This window comes from Oryctolagus cuniculus, chromosome 9 (assembly GCF_964237555.1).
Source record: "Oryctolagus cuniculus chromosome 9, mOryCun1.1, whole genome shotgun sequence".
In the NCBI taxonomy this organism is placed as follows: domain Eukaryota; kingdom Metazoa; phylum Chordata; class Mammalia; order Lagomorpha; family Leporidae; genus Oryctolagus; species Oryctolagus cuniculus.
The window spans coordinates 98,171,574-98,188,970 of record NC_091440.1 but is presented as its reverse complement, the minus strand read 5'-3'; the positions used below and the strand labels follow the sequence as shown (position 1 = coordinate 98,188,970).

General features: G+C 42.8%; 1 protein-coding gene across 2 annotated transcripts in view; it reads left to right on the top strand.

The window, feature by feature from the left end:
- Positions 1-17,397, top strand: part of KDM5A (lysine demethylase 5A) — a 95,023-nt gene that overhangs the window by 11,175 nt on the left and 66,451 nt on the right. For both annotated transcript variants that reach the window (XM_002712783.5, XM_008259863.4), the window contains exons 4-6: positions 3,549-3,719; positions 7,228-7,362; positions 16,075-16,180. In XM_002712783.5, coding sequence (XP_002712829.1) covers positions 3,549-3,719; positions 7,228-7,362; positions 16,075-16,180 — 412 coding nt within the window. The remainder of the gene's footprint in view (positions 1-3,548; positions 3,720-7,227; positions 7,363-16,074; positions 16,181-17,397) is intronic.

The window sequence follows — 17,397 nt, the reverse complement described above, 5'->3', positions numbered from 1 at the left end:
TGTAAGCTTCTTTGTAACCATCAAAAATTTACTTTCAAATTTTCTAGGAAAAGTATAAATCTCTCAGGATGCTTCCACCCATCAGGGGAATCCATCAATTTTATTTTCTTCTTGGATCCATTCCTCCTGGAGTCTTCTTTACTGTTCACTTCAAACTAGCTGTATTTTTAAAATTTTTTTTTAAAGATTTATGGATTTATTTGAAAGGCAGTTACAGAGAAAGAGGGAGGGAGAGACAGAGTGATCTTCCATCTGCTGATTCACTTCCCAAATGTCCACAATGGCTGGGGCTGGCCAGGCTGAAGCCAGGAGCTTCTTCTGGGTCTCCCACGTTGGTGCAGGGTCCCAGGGACTTGGGCTATCCTCTGCTTCTTCGCCAGGCACATTAGCAAGGAGCTGGATCAGAATTTGGAGCAGCCAGGACTTGACCCAGTGCCTATATAGGATGCTGGTGCTGCAGGCCGTGGTTTAGCCCACTCTGCACAGTGCGGGCTCCAGACTAGCTGTTTTTCAAGGTCAGCTGTAAGCCTGGAACCCCCTTTTACCACTGTCACTCTGGGGATTCCTTTTGCCTCTTCCTTCGTTGTAAGTCTTCCTTTTACTTGGTTTACTCTCTGTTTTTCATGGAACATTTCTTTTTTTTTTTTTTTTTTTTTTTTTTTTTTTTTATTTATTTTTTATTTTTGATAGGCAGAGTGGACAGTGAGAGAGAGAGACAGAGAGAGAAAGGTCTTCCTTTGCCGTTGGTTCACCCTCCAATGGCCGCCGCTGCAGCCGGCGCACCGCGCTGATCCGATGGCAGGAGCCAGGATCCAGGTGCTTTTCCTGGTCTCCCATGGGGTGCAGGGCCCAAGCACCTGGGCCATCCTCCACTGCACTCCCTGGCCATAGCAGAGAGCTGGCCTGGAAGAGGGACAACCGGGACAGAAGCCGGCGCCCCGACCGGGACTAGAACCCGGTGTGCCGGCGCCGCTAGGCGGAGGATTAGCCTATTGAGCCACGGCGCCGGCTTTTCATGGAACATTTCTTACACAAGTTTAATGAGAAAAGTAAATGGTATGTAAATTTTTGGAATCTTGTTTTTGGGGCCAAGATGACAGTGTAGCAATTAAAGCTGCCACATGTACTACCAGTATCCCCATATGCATGCCAGTTTGAGTCCTGGGTACTCCCTGCCAACCACACGGGAGACCTGGATGAAGTTCCAGGCTCTTGGCTTTGTCCTGGCCCAGCATTGGCCATTGTGGCATCAAGGGATTGAATCAGTGGATGGAAGACCTGTGTCTGTCCCTCTCTGTAACTCTTACTTTCAAAATAAATAAATCTTTGAAAAAGAAAAAAGAACATTGTTTGAACATGTTCTTATTTTATACTTTATTGATAGTTTGATAGGGTTTAGAAATCTAATTTAGAAGTTAATTATATGGGCTGGGGTTGTGGCATGGTGGATAAAGCTGCTGTCTGCAATGCTGGCATCATATATGGGGGCAGGTTCCTGTTCTGGCTGCTCCACTTTTGATCCAGCTCCCTACTGATGGCCTTGGAAAATCAGTGGAATATGGCCCAAGTAATTGGCCTCTGCTACCCACATGGAAGACCTAGATGAAGCTCCTGGCTTCAGGTAGGCCCAGCCTGGCCATGATAGCCATCAGGAGAATGAACCAGCAGATGGAAGATCTTTTATAAATCTTAAAAAAAAATCTAAATTTGAAATCATTTTACTTTAGTATTTTGAAAGCTTTACTTCATTTTTTTAATAATTTTTATTTATTTATTTATTTATTTTTTGACAGGTAGAGTGGACAGTGAGAGAGAGAGACAGAGAGAAAGGTCTTCCTTTGCTGTTGGTTCACCCTCCAATGGCTGCCACGGCCGGTGCGCTGCGGCCGGCGCACCACGCTGATCCGTTGGCAGGAGCCAGGTACTTATCCTGGTCTCCCATGGGGTGCAGGGCCCAAGCACTTGGGCCATCCTCCACTGCACTCCCTGGCCACAGCAGAGAGCTTGCCTGGAAGAGGGGTAACCAGGACAGAATCTGGCGCCCCGACCGGGACTAGAACCCGGTGTGCCGGCGCCGCAAGGCAGAGGATTAGCCTATTGAGCCGCGGTGCCGGCTTACTTCATTTTTTTTTTTTTTTAAGACTGATTTATTTTTCTTTTTATTTAAAAGGCAGAGTGACAGAGAGAGATCTTCATCTGCTGGTTTACTGCCTAAATGGCCACAACATTTGGGCCTAGGCCAGGCTGAAGCCAGGAGCCTGGAACTTCATCTCGTTCTCCCATGTGGGTAGCAAGGGCCCAAGAACTTGGGCCATTGCTTGCTGCTTTCCGAGGCATGTTAGCAGAGAGCTTGATTAGAAGTAGAACAGCTGGGACTCTTAACTGGCACCATATGGGATGCTAGTGTTGCACGTGGTGGTTTAACCCACTGCACCACAACACCAGCCCCCAAGCATGCTTTTAATTTGCCACCTTTGCTCTAGTTATTCTCTGTATATCTGCCTTCAAGTGTTTTTTCAAGTTTTAACTTTTTTTAAAAAATAGATTTATTTATTTATTTGAAAGTCAGAGTTACATGGAGAGAGAAGGAGAGGCAGAGACAGAGGGGTCCTCCATCCGCTGGTTCACTCCCCAATTGGCCGAAGTGGCTGAAGCTATGCCGATCTGAAGCCAGGAGCCAGGAGCTTCTTCTGGGTCTCCCACGTGGGTATAGGTGCCCAAGGACTTGGGCCATCTTCTGCTGCTTTCCCAGGTCATAACAGAGAGCTGGATCAGAAGTGGAGCAGCTGGGTCTCGAACTGGCACCCATATGGGATGCCAGTGCTTCAGGCCAGGGCGTTAACCCGCTGTGCCACAGCACTGGCCCCTATAACATTCTTTTTTTTTTTTTTTTTTTTTTTACAGGCAGAGTGGACAGTGAGAGAGAGAGAGACAGAGAGAAAGGTCTTCCTTTGCCATTGGTTCACCCTCCAATGGCCGCCGCGGCCGGCGCACCGTGCTGATCCGAAGGCAGGAGCCAGGTGCTTCTCCTGGTCTCCCATGGGGTGCAGGGCCCATGGACTTTGGCCATCCTCCACTGCCCTCCTGGGCCACAGCAGAGAGCTGGCCTGGAAGAGGGGCAACTGGGATAGAATCCGGCGCCCCGACCGGGACTAGAACCTGGTGTGCTGGCGCCGCCAGGCGGAGGATTAGCGTATTGAGCCGTGGCGGTGGCTCCCTATAACATTCTTATGTCTCTGTTTTTTTATGCTAGTTTATCTTATTGAGTTCCTTGATAGAGTGTGTACATTGCTTAATTGTCCTGTGGTGCATAATGTACAAAGTATTAATTCACTAAACTTTAAATGCCTGGTTTGAATATAAGCACAGTAATATGAATTAAATTTTAGAGTTAAAACCTCCAAAAATTGTTGTCTCTCTTCCTTCCTGTAAATACTTAGAGATGTCAGTTTGGTCAGATATTTATTGAAATTTAAAATCTAAGCCCAGAATAATTTTTATATTTAGCGGAGAGTACTTGAATCTACTTAAATAATTTTTTCTTTCAGATTGTTGCCAGCAAAGGTGGTTTTGAAATGGTCACCAAAGAAAAGAAGTGGTCTAAAGTGGGTAGTCGATTGGGATATCTGCCGGGAAAAGGAACTGGGTCTCTTTTGAAGTCACACTATGAAAGAATTCTCTACCCATATGAGCTTTTCCAGTCTGGTGTCAGCCTTATGGTAAGATGGCGTCATTGTTCTTTTTTTTTTTTTTTTGACAGGCAGAGTGGACAGTGAGAGAGAGAGAAAGAGAGAAAGGTCTTCCTTTTTACCGTTGGTTCACCCTCCATTGGCCGCCGCGGCCGGCGCACTGCGACTGGCACACTGTGCTGATCCGAAGGCAGGAGCCAGGTGCTTCTCCTGGTCTCCCATGGGGTGCAGGGCCCAAGCACTTGGGCCATCCTCCACTGCACTCCCTGGCCACAGCAGAGAGCTGGCCTGGAAGAGGGGCAACTGGGATAGAATCCGGCGCCCCGACCGGGACTAGAACCTGGTGTGCTGGCGCTGCTAGGTGGAGGATTAGCCTAGTGAGCCGTGGCGCCGGCCATCATTGTTCTTACAAGTGAATAAGTCCTGTTTGCCAAGTGTAAGCTTTAGACTGTTCACAACAGTTGCTGATGCATAGTGAAGTAGAATAGGTATCTCCAGGCACCGCAGTTTGGGAGATCAGCATGTATCGTCGTAGAAAAGTCATATGTATTTTTTAGTGGTTTTCAGATTAAAAAATAATGTGAATGAAGGGTGTTTTCTTATTTATTTAAAATAAATATTTGTGACTTAACACTTTTTGAAAAATTCTTCCTGCTTACATATTTTTAAAATGGCTTTAGTGAGGTATAGTTTATGTACTATAGAATTCACTCATTATAGGTGCAGTTAAAAAGCTTTCAGAAATTTATATATTTATGCTGCGGTCATCACAGTCCAGTGTTAGAAAACTTCCACCAGCTCACAGTTCTCTTATGCTTCTTTGAAGTCAGTTTCTGTTCTTAACCCCATACCCAGGCAACCTCTGATTTACTTTCTGGCTATACATTTTTTGCCTTTTCTAGAAACTTTGCATAGATAGAATCATACAATATGGTTTTGTATCTGGCTTTTTAGCCTAATGTTTTCAATATTCATCAATAGTATAGCTTATAGTGGTACTTTATTTGTTTTATGGCTGAATAATATTCCGTTGTCTGGATATAACACATTTTATTTATTTGTTACCAACTGATGGATGGTTGGATTGTTCCAGTATGAATAATGCTGTGACTATTCATGTTCAAGTCTTTGTGTGGACATATGTTCTCATTTCTCTTGGGTAGATACCTGGGAGTGGAATTGCTGGGTTATACGGTAAGTTTGTGTTTAACTTTTTAAGAAACTGCCAGATTGTTCGCCAGAGTGGCTAAATCATTTTACATTCCCACCAGTAATATAGAAGCTTCCAGTTTCTCCCATGTCCTGGCCAACATATGATATTGTCACTTGTTTTGATTATAGCCATTTTAGTAGGTGTGTAGTGGTATTTCATTGTAGTTTTAATTTGCATTTTTCTGAAGGCTAATGATGATGTGCATCTTCTCATGTTCATATTAGCCATTTGTATATCTTCCTCAATAAAGTGTTCGTTGGGTCGTCTTTGCATACTTGTTTGTTATATATTCTGAATGTAAGTTCTTAATCAAATACATGATTTGTAAATATTTGCTCCTAGTCTGTGATTTATGTTTTCATTTTCATAATGGTATCTATTTGAAGAACAATTTGATTTCTTTTTTCTTTGATGGATTGTGGTTTTAGTGTAATATTTAAAAAATCTTTTCCTTATCCAAGGTTACAAATTTTTTTTCTCCATTTGGAAGTTTTATAGTTTTAGTTTTTTTAAAAAAGCAGTTTCCTTTGAATTTAATCGTTCATTCATTTATTTTCATTTTATTTGAAAGGCAGAGAGACAGAGGTCTTCCATCTGCTGATTACCTCACAGCCAGGCCAAAGCCAGGAACCAGGAACTCAATCCAGGTCGCAGGGACTCAAGTACTTAGGTCATCATCTGCTGCCTTCTCAGGGTGTGCCTTAGCAGGAAGCTGATTTTGAAATGGAGCTGGGACTTAAGGTTTTACAAGCGATGTCTTAACTGCTGTGTCAATGCCTGTCCTAAGTTTTAGCTTTTAGATTTAGGTTCATGATGCATTTTGAATCTTCTTTTTTATGTGTGTATACTATGTGAGTTAAAGATACATGTTAATTTTTTGGAAGGGTATGTGAATATTCAGTTGTGATGAACACTGCTTGTTTTAAACAATATCTGTTTTCTATTGATTTAACTTGGCACCTTTGTTGAAAATCAGTTTATCATAAATGTGTAGGTTTATTTCTGAACTCTGTTCCATTGGATTGCAGTAGTCTTCCCCCACCCTCAACCCTTGGCCAATCCATGGTTTCATTTTCTGTGGTTTTAGTTATTTACAGTCAGTTGAAGTTCAAAAATATTAAGTAGAGAATTCCGTTAGCAATTCGTAAGTCTTAAGTTGCATGCTTTTTTGAGTAGTGTGATGAAATCTTGTGCTACCCTCCATCTTGCCTGGGACATGAATCATTCCTCTGTCTCTGCTTGTTAGTCATTTGGTAGCCAGGTTAGTTAGCAGGTTGGCTATTATGGTATCACAGTGATAGTTCACAAGTACTCTTTTTTTTTTTTTTTTTAAAGAATTATTTTATTAATTTGAAAGACAGAGTTAGAGAGAGAGAGAGAGAGAGAGAAAGAGAGAGGGAGGTCTTCCATTCTGCTGGTTCATTCCCCAAATGACTGCAGTAGCCAGAGCTGAGCTGATCAGGAGCCAGGAGCTTCTTTTGGGTCTTCCACATAGGTGCAGGGGCCCTAGGACTTGGGCCATCTTCTACTGCTTTCCCAGGCCATCGCAGAGAGTTGCATCAGAAGAGGAGCAGCCAAGACTCGAACTGGCACTGATATGGGATGCTGGCGCTGCAGACTGGTTCTTTAACTCGCTGCACTACAGTGCCGGCCCCATGAGTACTCATATTTTACACAAATGACACAAAAATACGAGTGGTAATGCTAGAAATTTGGATATGCTAGAAAGAAGCCATAATGTACTTCCTTTCAATGAAAAGGTGAAAGTACATTAAGATTTTGAGAAAGAATGACCATATTTACATAAATTTATCATAATATATTATTATAATTGTTCTATTTTATTGTTAATTTCTTACTGTACCCAATTTATAAATTAAACTTTATTGTAGAAGAAAACTTACTGCACATAGGGTTCCTACGTACCATTTGCTGTTTGAGATATCCACTGAAGGTCTTGGAGCACATAACCTTTGGATAAGGGGGTACTGCTGTTCCATGTCTTCCCAAATACCAGTACCACACTGTCTTGAGTACTGTAGCTTTAAAATAACTTTTGATATTCAGTGGTGTAAGTTTTCTAACTTTGTTATTTTTCAAAATTTATCAACAATTTATATTTTATATTTTAGAATCAGCTTTAAATTTCTATCCCCCCCCAAAAAAAATTTTGTTGGGATTTTGCTAGGAATTGCCGTGAGTCTGTAGATGAATTACCACTGGTTTCCTGTAGTTTAGGGATTTATTGGAAATGTATTATTTCTCCACTGATTCTCAAACCTCATTTACTATCAGTAAACTTCTTTCTGTGCTCTCATCTTTTAGGGGGTACAAATGCCTAATTTAGATCTTAAGGAAAAAGTGGAGCCTGAAGTTCTTGGCACTGATACCCAAACTTCCCCTGATGCAGGCACCAGAATGAATATTCTACCGAAGAGAACAAGACGTGTAAAGTCTCAGGTATCAATGTCCATAAGCCATTTTTCACCATTAAATGAAGAGCAATTGTCTGGTTATGGGAGGCCATTTATTTACTGTTGTTCTTTAAAACTTGAAGTGACATCATCTTTCACCTTTGAGATGAATAGAGAAGGAATTGTGAAAATCAGTCTAATTTGATTTAGAAGGCTATTAATTTTGAACAATTTTTGAAGATGACAGATTAGGGTGACTGTGGATAATGTACTGCTAACTTCATAGACATGCTGATGAATTCTGCTACATTCTGTTTTAATGGTTAGCAGAAATAAGAGAATTAGCAGTCATTTTATTTTTCAGCCACCATTCATTTAAGAACTGGAATGTAGGTTTCCAGTGTAACTTCTATTGTGTTTATGTAATCTAAAAATAATTTCAACCCCTGATGCATCCAGAAGAAAATAATGCCCTGGGGTGGATGTTTGGCCTAACAGTTAAGATGCTAGTTAGGGTTCCTGCATGCTGTATCATCATGGTACCTTTTTTTTTTTTTTTTTTTTTTTTTAAGATTTATTTATTTGAAAGAGTTACAGAGAAAGAGGGAGAGACAGATCCTCCATCCACTGGTTCACTCCCCAGATGGCTGTAACAGCCAGCGCTGGGGCCAGGCCAAAGCCAGGAGCCAGCAGATTCTTCAAGGACTCCCACAAAGGTATCAGGGGCCCAGACACTAGGCCATCCTCTGCTACTTTGCCCAGACCACCAGCAGGGAGCTGGATTGTAAGTGGAGCAGCCAGAACATGAACTGGATTCCATATGGGATGCTGGCATTGTGTGTGACAGCTTTACCCGCTTCTCCCCTTTTTTTTTTTTAAAGATTTATTTGTTTATTTATTTTATTTTTTGACAGGCAGAGTGGACAGTGAGAGAGAGAGAGAGAGAGAGAAAGGTCTTCCTTTTTGCCGTTGGTTCACCCTCCAATGGCCGCCGCGGCCGGCGTGCTGCAGTTGGCGCATCGCACTGATCTGAAGCCAGGAACCAGGTGCTTTTCCTGGTCTTCCATGCGGTGCAGGGCCCAAGGACTTGGGCCATCCTCCACTGCACTCCCGGCCCATAGCAGAGAGCTGGCTGGAAGAGGGGCAACCCGGACAGAATCCGGCGCCCCGACCGGGACTAGAACCCGGTGTGCTGGCGCCACAAGGCGGAGGATTAGCCTAGTGAGCCACAGTGCCATATTATTTGTTTATTTGAAAGGCAGAGTGACAGAGAGAAGGAGAGAGATCTCCTGTCCACTGATTTACTTCCAGAATGGCTACAAAAGTGAAGTCCGGGCCAGGCTCAAGCCAGGAGCCTTGTCTCCCATGTGGGTGGCAGGGGCCCAAGTATATGAGCCATCCTCCACTGCTTTCTCAGGTGCATTATCAGGAAGCTGGATTGGAAGTGGAACAGCTGGGACTTAACCTGCCATGCTACAGCAGTGGCTCTGGAGTACTCAGGTTTGGTGCTGTGCTCTGGCTTCTGATTCTAGCTTCTTGCTAATGTGTACTCTAGGAAGCAGTGTTGATGGTTCCTCCTGCCACTCATGTGGGAAATCTAGATTGAATTCTTGAATTCTGGCTTCTACCTGCTGGCTATTGTGAACATTTGGAGGGTGAACCAGCAGATGGGAGCTTTCTCTGTACCTGTGTAACAAATAAAAATTAAGAAAAAGAAAATGCCCTAATTCTTTTTTTGTCTGCCTTCTCTCTTTTCCCATTACTTTTTCTTTGAGGTGGTTTTTTTTGTTTTTGTTTTTGTTTTTGTTTTTTTTTTTTGTTTTTTTGTTTTTTTTTTTGACAGGCAGAATTAGACAGTGAGAGAGAGAAAGAGAGAAAGGTCTTCCTTTTCCGTTGGTTCACCCCCCAAGTGGCTGCTACAGCTGGCGTGTTGCAGCCGGCGTGCTATGTCAATCCAAAGCCAGGAGCCAGGTGCTTCTCCTGGTCTCCCATGCGGGTGCAGGGCCAAGCACTTGGGCCATCCTCCACTGCCTTCCCGGGCCACGGCAGAGAGCTGGACTGGAAGAGGAGCAACTGGGACAGAATCCGGCGCCCCAACCGGGACTAGAACCCGGGGTGCTGGCGCTGTAGGCAGAGGATTAGCCTTGTGAGCCGCGGCGCCGGCCTGAGGTGTTAATAGTTGTATTTTTAAATATTTTTTAGGGGGCTGGTGCTGTGGCATAGTAGGTAAAAGCTGCCACCTGCAGTGCTGGCATCCCATATGGGCACTGTTTTGTGTCCTGGCTATTCCTTTTCTGATCCAGCTCTCTGCTGTGACCTGGGAAAGCAGTAGAAGATGGCCCAAGCCCTTGGGCCCCTGCACCTGTGTTGGAGACCTGGAGGAAGCTCCTGGCTCCTGGCTTTGGATTGGCACATCTCCACTCCTTGCAATCAATCGGGAAATGAACCATCAGGTGGAAGACCTCTCTCTTTCTTTTTCCTCTCCTTTTCTTTCTGTGTAACTCTTACTTTCAAATAAATAAATAAGTCTTTAAAAAAAAGATTTTTAGTAAAGTCAGATCTTTAAGATAGTGAAATGCCTTTAGAATGCTGAAATTTGACTTAACAGGCTCCTAATCATTGATTTTTAGCATCTACAGAGGCAGTGTTACAAAAAAGAAAATAGTTGAAAGTGGTATTCAGAGAAGCAGGATAAGTGTCTTGAGAAAAGGCACTGGATCTGAGATTGTGTGTGATGTTGTCATTGGTGAGGCAGGCTAATGACACCACATCTCATTTTTCTAGAGCCTGGGGGATTCTTCACATACTATTTTTTAAAAGATTTTTAATTTATTTATTGAGAGGTAGAGTTACAGACAGTGGGAGGGAGAGACAAAGAGAAAGGTCTTCTGGTTGTTAGTTCACTCCCCAGTAGCTGCAATGACTGGAGCTGTGCCGATCTGAAACCAAGAGCCGGGAACCAGGTGCTTCTTTCTAGTCTCTCATGCGGGTGTAGGGGCCCAAGGACATGGACCATCTTCCGCTGCTTTCCCAGGCCACGGCAGAGAGCTGGATTGGAAGAGGAGCAGCCGGGACTAGACCGGTGCCCATATGGGATGCTGGTGCTGCAGGTGGAGGATTAACCTACTGCACCATGATGCTGGCCCCATACTATTTTTTTTTTAAAGGTTTAATTATTTATTTGAAAGGCAGAGTTATAGAGAGGCAGAGAGAGAGAGACAGAGCAGCCACAATGGCTGGAGCTGGGCTGAGCGAAGCTAGGAACCAGGGGCATCTTCTGGGTCTTCCATGCAGGTAGAAGGGCCTAAGGACTTGGGCCATCCTCTGCTGCTTTCCCAGGCAATAGCAGAGAGCTGGATTGGAAGTAGAGCAGCTGGGACTCGAACTGGTGCCTATATGGGATGTTGGCACTGCAGACGACAGCTTTACCTGCTGTGCCACAGCACTGGCCCCCATCATGCCATTTTGACTTTTGTTCTGAGTTTAAACTCATTGAATAGTAATTCAGCCCTTAGGTACTTTGGTAGCAGGAATGTAGGTGTCCTGGATAAGATGTGAATTTTATGGAAATTCATTTGAAAATGGTACTTCCATTATCAATTACTAAACTGTGCTTTAGTCTTTAAATTCTTTTTATTAGTGTGTTTGATCTCAGAAGCCCTGATTATCTTTGAGTATAGAGTTATGATTCAGGACTTGAAACACAGAAGACTGGTCTCTGACGTGGTGACTCAGCTCTAAAGAGTTGCCCCAGAGTTTCTGTTTAATTACCTGCTTGTGCTGAAATTCCTGTAGATGTTTCCCTGAAACCTTGAGAAAGTCTTGCCTAGTTCTAATTGCTTTTCTGTATGTGTTTATAAACATAGGAACTACATAGAATTCTTGAACCCATCGTGAGAATGATAGCTATAGTCAGATGGCTTGCTGTCAGATGGATATTAGAACTATTTTAGATCTTGAAATTAAGAATTTTTTGACTCAGTTTGTATTTAAATGCTATATTGTTAGTCTGTATCATTTCTAGTCTTAGGGGAAAAAGAAAAAGCTCTGTGGTAGAACTTCTTGAGCTTCTTGCCCCATACACAAAACTAACAGTTTTCATCCTGAGTCTGTTGCCTATCTCTGAGAGCAGAGAAGATCCCCTCCCTTGTCAGTATAAGTCATTATCATCTTAGCAATAAAATTCTTTTCTAAATATAATACCTTATTGCTTGCCTCTTTTCACAGAGAAGTCTCTTGAAAAACAATCTACGTTGTCTTTTTTCCTCAGTGTCTGTTTAGTTTTTGTACTTGATAATCTGATTTTGATCTAAATCATTACATTGAATCTTCACTATTCACGTTGAGTATTTAATTGTCAAAATTAAAGGTCCTGTTTTCATATCTTTTTGATATTTATTTATTTATTTGAAAGGCAGAGTTACAGAGACGCAGAGGCAGAGAGAGAGAGAGAGGTCTCCATCCGCTGGTTCACTCTCCAATTGGCTACAACAGCTGGAACTGCGCTGATCTGAAGCCAGGAGCCAGGAGCTTCTTCCTGGTCTCCCTCGCGGGTGCAGGGGCCCAAAGACTTGGGCCATCTTCTACTGCTTTCCCAGGCCATAGCAGAGCGCTGGATCGGAAGTGGAGCAACCGGGACTTGAACCGGTGCCCATATGGGATTCCGGCACTGCAAGCTGTGGCTTTACCTGCTATGCCACAGTGCTGACCCCGATTATTTTACTTATTTGAAAGGCACAGTGACAGAGAGGGGAAGACATAGGTCTTCCGTCCACTGTCTTACTCTCCAGATGGCTACAACAGTTGGGGCTGGGCTGGGCTGGGCTGAAGATAGGAAGGAACTTGAAATTCCATCTGGGTCTCCTATGTGAGTGGCTGGGGCCATCTTCCCAAGTACTTGGGCCATCTTTATTTATTTTTTGAGATTTAAAAGTATTTATTAGAATCAAGGACCTCCAGCCAGAGCGGTGTGGAGGGGGGCTTCCAAGAGAGGAAAACCCAAAGGGACTGGTGGGAGTCAGCTTTAAGTACAATTTCAGTAATCAGATTGGCATTCAGTTGCCAAGCAGGGACAGAAACCATCAAAAGACCTCATTTACAATTCTCCATCTTGTCTGGCCTGCGATGGTGGAATCTCAGGAGGAGCTCCCTTGCTATTCTCAGGTAAATTTGGAGATTCTGAAGGAAGAAGGGAGCCTGTTTGTTCTTGTTAAAGATAAAATTTAGGGGAAGGAAGCAAATACTGCATTGCGATCCCCTATCTGTTAACCCATCTGACTCCTCACATTTCCTCCTCCCAGAGATGGAAGCCCTAACATCTGTTAGGGGGAACTGGGCGATGATCACTCTGGCTGCTTCATGCTGAAAAGGGGCGTCTTTGGGAACGGGAGTCAAGGCAGTGTTGCAGCAGGAGGTGGCTTCTCAGCAGGAGGTGGCTTCTCAGCAGGAGGTGGCTTCTCCAGGGAGATGCAGTTTGGGCTATCTTTAGCTGCTTTCCCAGGCTCCTTACTAGGGAGCTGAATTGAACATGGGCAGTTAAAACTTGAACTGGTTGCTCTGATATTGGATTCATCTGTCACAGTTGATGGCTTAACACACTGCACAATGCCCACTCCATTATTTCATCTCTCTCTCTCTCTCTCTTTTTTTTTTTTTAATATTTATTTGAAAGTGAGAGGGAGAGTGAGCTTCCATCCACTAGTTCACTCCCAAGGTGGCCATAATGACCAGTGCTGGGCCAGATGAAACCAGAAGCCAGGAGCTTCATTTCGGTTTCCCACATAGGTGACAGAGGCCTGAGCACTTGGGCCATCTTCTGTTGCTTTTCCAGGCATATTAGCAGGGAACTGGATCTGAAATGGAGCAGCCAGGACATGAACTGGCACCTATATGGGATTCTGGCTTTGCAGGGGGCGGCTTTACCTGTTATGCTACAGAGTGCCAGGCCCCACCATTGTTTCCTCTCTCTCTCTCTCTCTCTCTCTCTTTTTAATTTGACAGGTAGAGTTATAGACAGTGAGAGAGAGAGAGAGAGACAGACAGAGAGAAAGGTCTTCCGTCCGTTGGTTCACTCCCCAAATGGCCACTACGGTGGCGCTGCACCAATCCGAAGCCAGGAGCCAGGTGCTTCTTCCTGGTCTCCCATGCAAGTGCAGGGCCCAGTTGCTTGGGCCATCCTCCACTGCCCTCCCAGGCCACAGCAGAGAGCTGGACTGAAAGAGGAGCAACCGGGACTAGAACCTGGCGCCCAAATGGGATGCCGGAGCCGCAGGCGGAGAATTAACCAAATGAGCCATGGCGCCGGCCCCTGTTTCATCTCTTAAGTCGTGTCTGGTCATGTATATATTATGTTGATGTGTCTATCACTGGTCATGTGTTTATGGTTGTTGACTCCTTTCCTTGAACTTTGATTAACTTATTTTTCTTTGACTTCTGTGATCCCTCTCATCTGTTTCACCCTTTGGCCAGTCCTTAGTATCTCAGTCCTTTTGTATCTTCCCTTTCCTGTGCTGACTCCTCCAACCTGTAAGTTTCAGCCAGCTTTCTGCATTGTAAAGTACTTATTTTCTTTGTGATCAAGGTAGTCAGAATAAACACCGAGACAATGTGAGTAACCTGTTTTCCAGTCTTGTTTTACCCAATGATTTTATATTCATTGGCAGTTGTTACCTCTTTTATTTATTATGTTGGTGATTGCAAACAGGTTAATTGTCTCCTTCTGTCATTCCTTCCACATTTATTTATTTATTTCCTAAAGAACAGCTTTTCGGGGCCGGCATTGTGGCATGGTGGGTTCAAGCTACCGCCTGCAATACCAGCATCCCATATGGGCACTGGTTTGTGTCAAGGCTGCTCCACTTCTGACTCAACTCCCTGCTAATGGCCTGGGAAAGCAGCAGCAGATTACCCAAGTGTTTGGGCCCCTGCTGCTGACATGGGAGACCTGGATAAAGCTCTTGACTCCTGACTTTGGCCTGGCCCAGGCTGGCCATTGTGGCTACCTGGGGAGTAAACCAGTGGATGGAAGATCTCTGTGTATCTCTTTCAAAATAAATCTTTTAAAAAAATATAGCTTTTTTCTTCTCACACTTTTTTGTTATTACCATTTTTTGCTATTGTTTTAAAATTAGTTTTTGGTGATTTAGTTGTTCTAAATTAGACTAATGGAAAAATTAGATAAAAATTGGAACCAGTTTGCTCCAATTTGGCTAATTAGTCATTCTTGCTGGTTCATATATCCTTCATACTGATAATTCCACTTAACCCAGTAGCACAAAATTATTTTTATGTTGTAGTTCGTTTTTTAAAAAGATTTTATTGTTAGTTATTTGAAAAGCTGAGTTACAGAGAAAGAGAGAGCGAGAGAACACAAGTGAGCTTCCATACTCTGGTTCACTCCCCAAATAGCCACAATGGCTGGAGCTGGGCCGATCTGAAGACAGGAGCCAGGAGCCAGGAGCCTCTTCAGGTCTCTCACGTGGGTGCAGGGGTCCAAGCACTTGGGCTATCCTCTGGGGTATTCCTGGGTGCATTAGCAGAGAGCTGGATTGGAAGTAAAGCAGCTGGGACTTGACTTGCTGCCCAATTGGGATACTGGTTCCTGCAACTGCTTAATTCTGCCACAACACTGGCCCCAGGAACACGTTTTTTACATTCCTATGTTGGTGTAGCATTTTTACATTCTCATCAAGGACCCAGGCTCACTCTTATGCATTGCTTTCTTTAGTGTATTCGTGATAGACTCTTTCCTACATGACTGTGGCAGAATCCAGCACTGTATTTTCACCAGATGGAGTACTCTTGGAAGGAAGGGAGGTTGAGCAAAATACTTACTCTTAGTGAAGCTTTCCCTTTTACTAAAAGATAAAATTTTTTTCCAGAGTCTTGTAGTCAGGTATTTTATGTCTCATTGGCTGGAACTGGATCACATTCCCACCCCCTAGTAGCTATGCTGTCACCAACAAAGAGAAATGAAATTAGCATAGTTTGCTTAGGACAGTCGTGATTCATCCCCTGAATTAGGCATAATGTCCTCTCATCAAAGACAGGTGTCTCTTAGCAAGTTAGAAGTGTCAAATTCTGTGCAGGCGCGATGGTGTAGCTGCAGTGCTGGTTTAAGTCCAAATGCTCCACTTCTGATCCAGCTCCCTGCTGGTATGCCTGGGAAGACAGTGGAGAATGGCCCAAGTCCTTGGGCCCTTGCACCCATGTGGGAGACCTGGAAGAAGCTTCTGGCTTCTGGATTTGGCCTGGCCTAGCGACTATTTTTGGGACTGTTTAGGGAGTGAACCAGATGATGGAAGACCTCCCTCTCTCTGTTAACTCTGCCTTTCAAGTAAATAAAAATAAATCTTAAAAACAAAAAAAAACAAACAAAAAAAAAACAAAAAAAACAAAAAAAAAAGACCGTGGAAGCTGCTTCTAACAATATGCCCTCAAAATGCCCTTATTTAAAAAAAAATAAAGAAGTGTGAATTTCTATTGCATAATAACCAGTGGTGTCTATCTTCAGACAGAACCAAAAGGACAACTATGCTTTTATGAGAAACATATTTTATTTTGTGGAAAGGAATCTAGTTTTGAGTGATGCTTTGGAGACTGGTTTCTATGTTGTAATGACAGCAGGTGGATTGAGAGGAAATCAGATAATTTTTTCCTTCATTTTGGAGAGCATACTAAAGCCTTTCTTGGGTTTAAAAAGAAATGCATGAACCAAAGTAATTATGCTAAATATGAATTTTGTTCATTATTTCTGTAGTCAGAACCTGGAGACATGAATAGAAACACAGAACTGAAGAAACTTCAGATTTTTGGGGCTGGGCCCAAGGTTGTGGGCCTGGCGATGGGAGCAAAGGATAAAGAAGGTAAAATTTGTTATTGATCATAAAAAGAAAGAATGTGGTTATAAAGATTGAAGTGATACTTGAATTGCTGTCTGTGCTGGGAATTTCTTAAGAATTATAAATTTGCAACAAAGTTTCTAGGGAAATCACCTTTTTATAGAAGATTAATTTAAGATGTGAGGAACAGTATGTTGAATTTTTATGACCTTGGAAGAGAGACCATTCCTTTTCCATGTCTGTTAGGTGAAGCAAGTTTATTGCAGTTTCTAAATGTTTGGTTGCAAGAGAATGATGGAATTACTGGTTTTTACTTGGTAACATAAAATGTAAATCTTTTAAATTAAAAGGGAAACAGGATTTTCTGACCATTAGTATTGAGATAGATTGGGGTTGGGGGAAGCTTAGAACTTTCAAATTCTATCCATAACTTTGATTTTTAAAAATATTTGCCCTCCCTGTATTATGCCACTTCAATGAAATTATGTGTTTTCTTCAGAAAGCCTGTATTCTTCAGCTTTGCAGGTTTGAAATATTTTTGTGAGTAGAATTACTATGCAAAGATCAAGTTCCTCTGTTCTCCCTATGTAACATGTCAAATTTAAAACTCAGTTCTGGCAGGTGGATTCAATGTCATGTTTAGAAACACTGCTGCAGTTGCTGTAGCTTTCTAACAGAAAGATAAGGCTAGATGTGTTTTGACTGTATTGTAGAACATAATATAATGCTACAGTAAGAAATCATATTATTATGCATTGTATGATGTGGATAGTTCAGTCGTTTAATTCAGATTTTGGACTAGACTCTAGCACATCAGATAATGTTCCATCACTCTCAAAATGTTCAATGTAGTAAGATTTACTGAATACATTTGAATGTTTCTTACTGCCCTTTTAAGAATTAAGTGTTCCACCTTTGTTATTCTTGTAATTATTGTATTGCCTAGCAATGATTTTAAAACTTTAAAATTGTAATTATATTGCTGGCGATGATTTTGAAAATTATTCTTAGCCAATTTGAGAATCCCTGTAAGTACTACATATAGGCAGTGTGTATTAAGTACTGTATACAGACAGTATGGCATTAATGAAGCTCTCCAGAGCTTCATTGCTTGGATTAGAATCCCAAATCTGCCATATGACTGGCTGTGTGATTTTGAGCAGGTTTTTTAGTTTCTGTATTCTGCAGGTGGTTTATCTTCATTGGGAGATAAAAGTATATCTACCTCATAGTATTGTGAG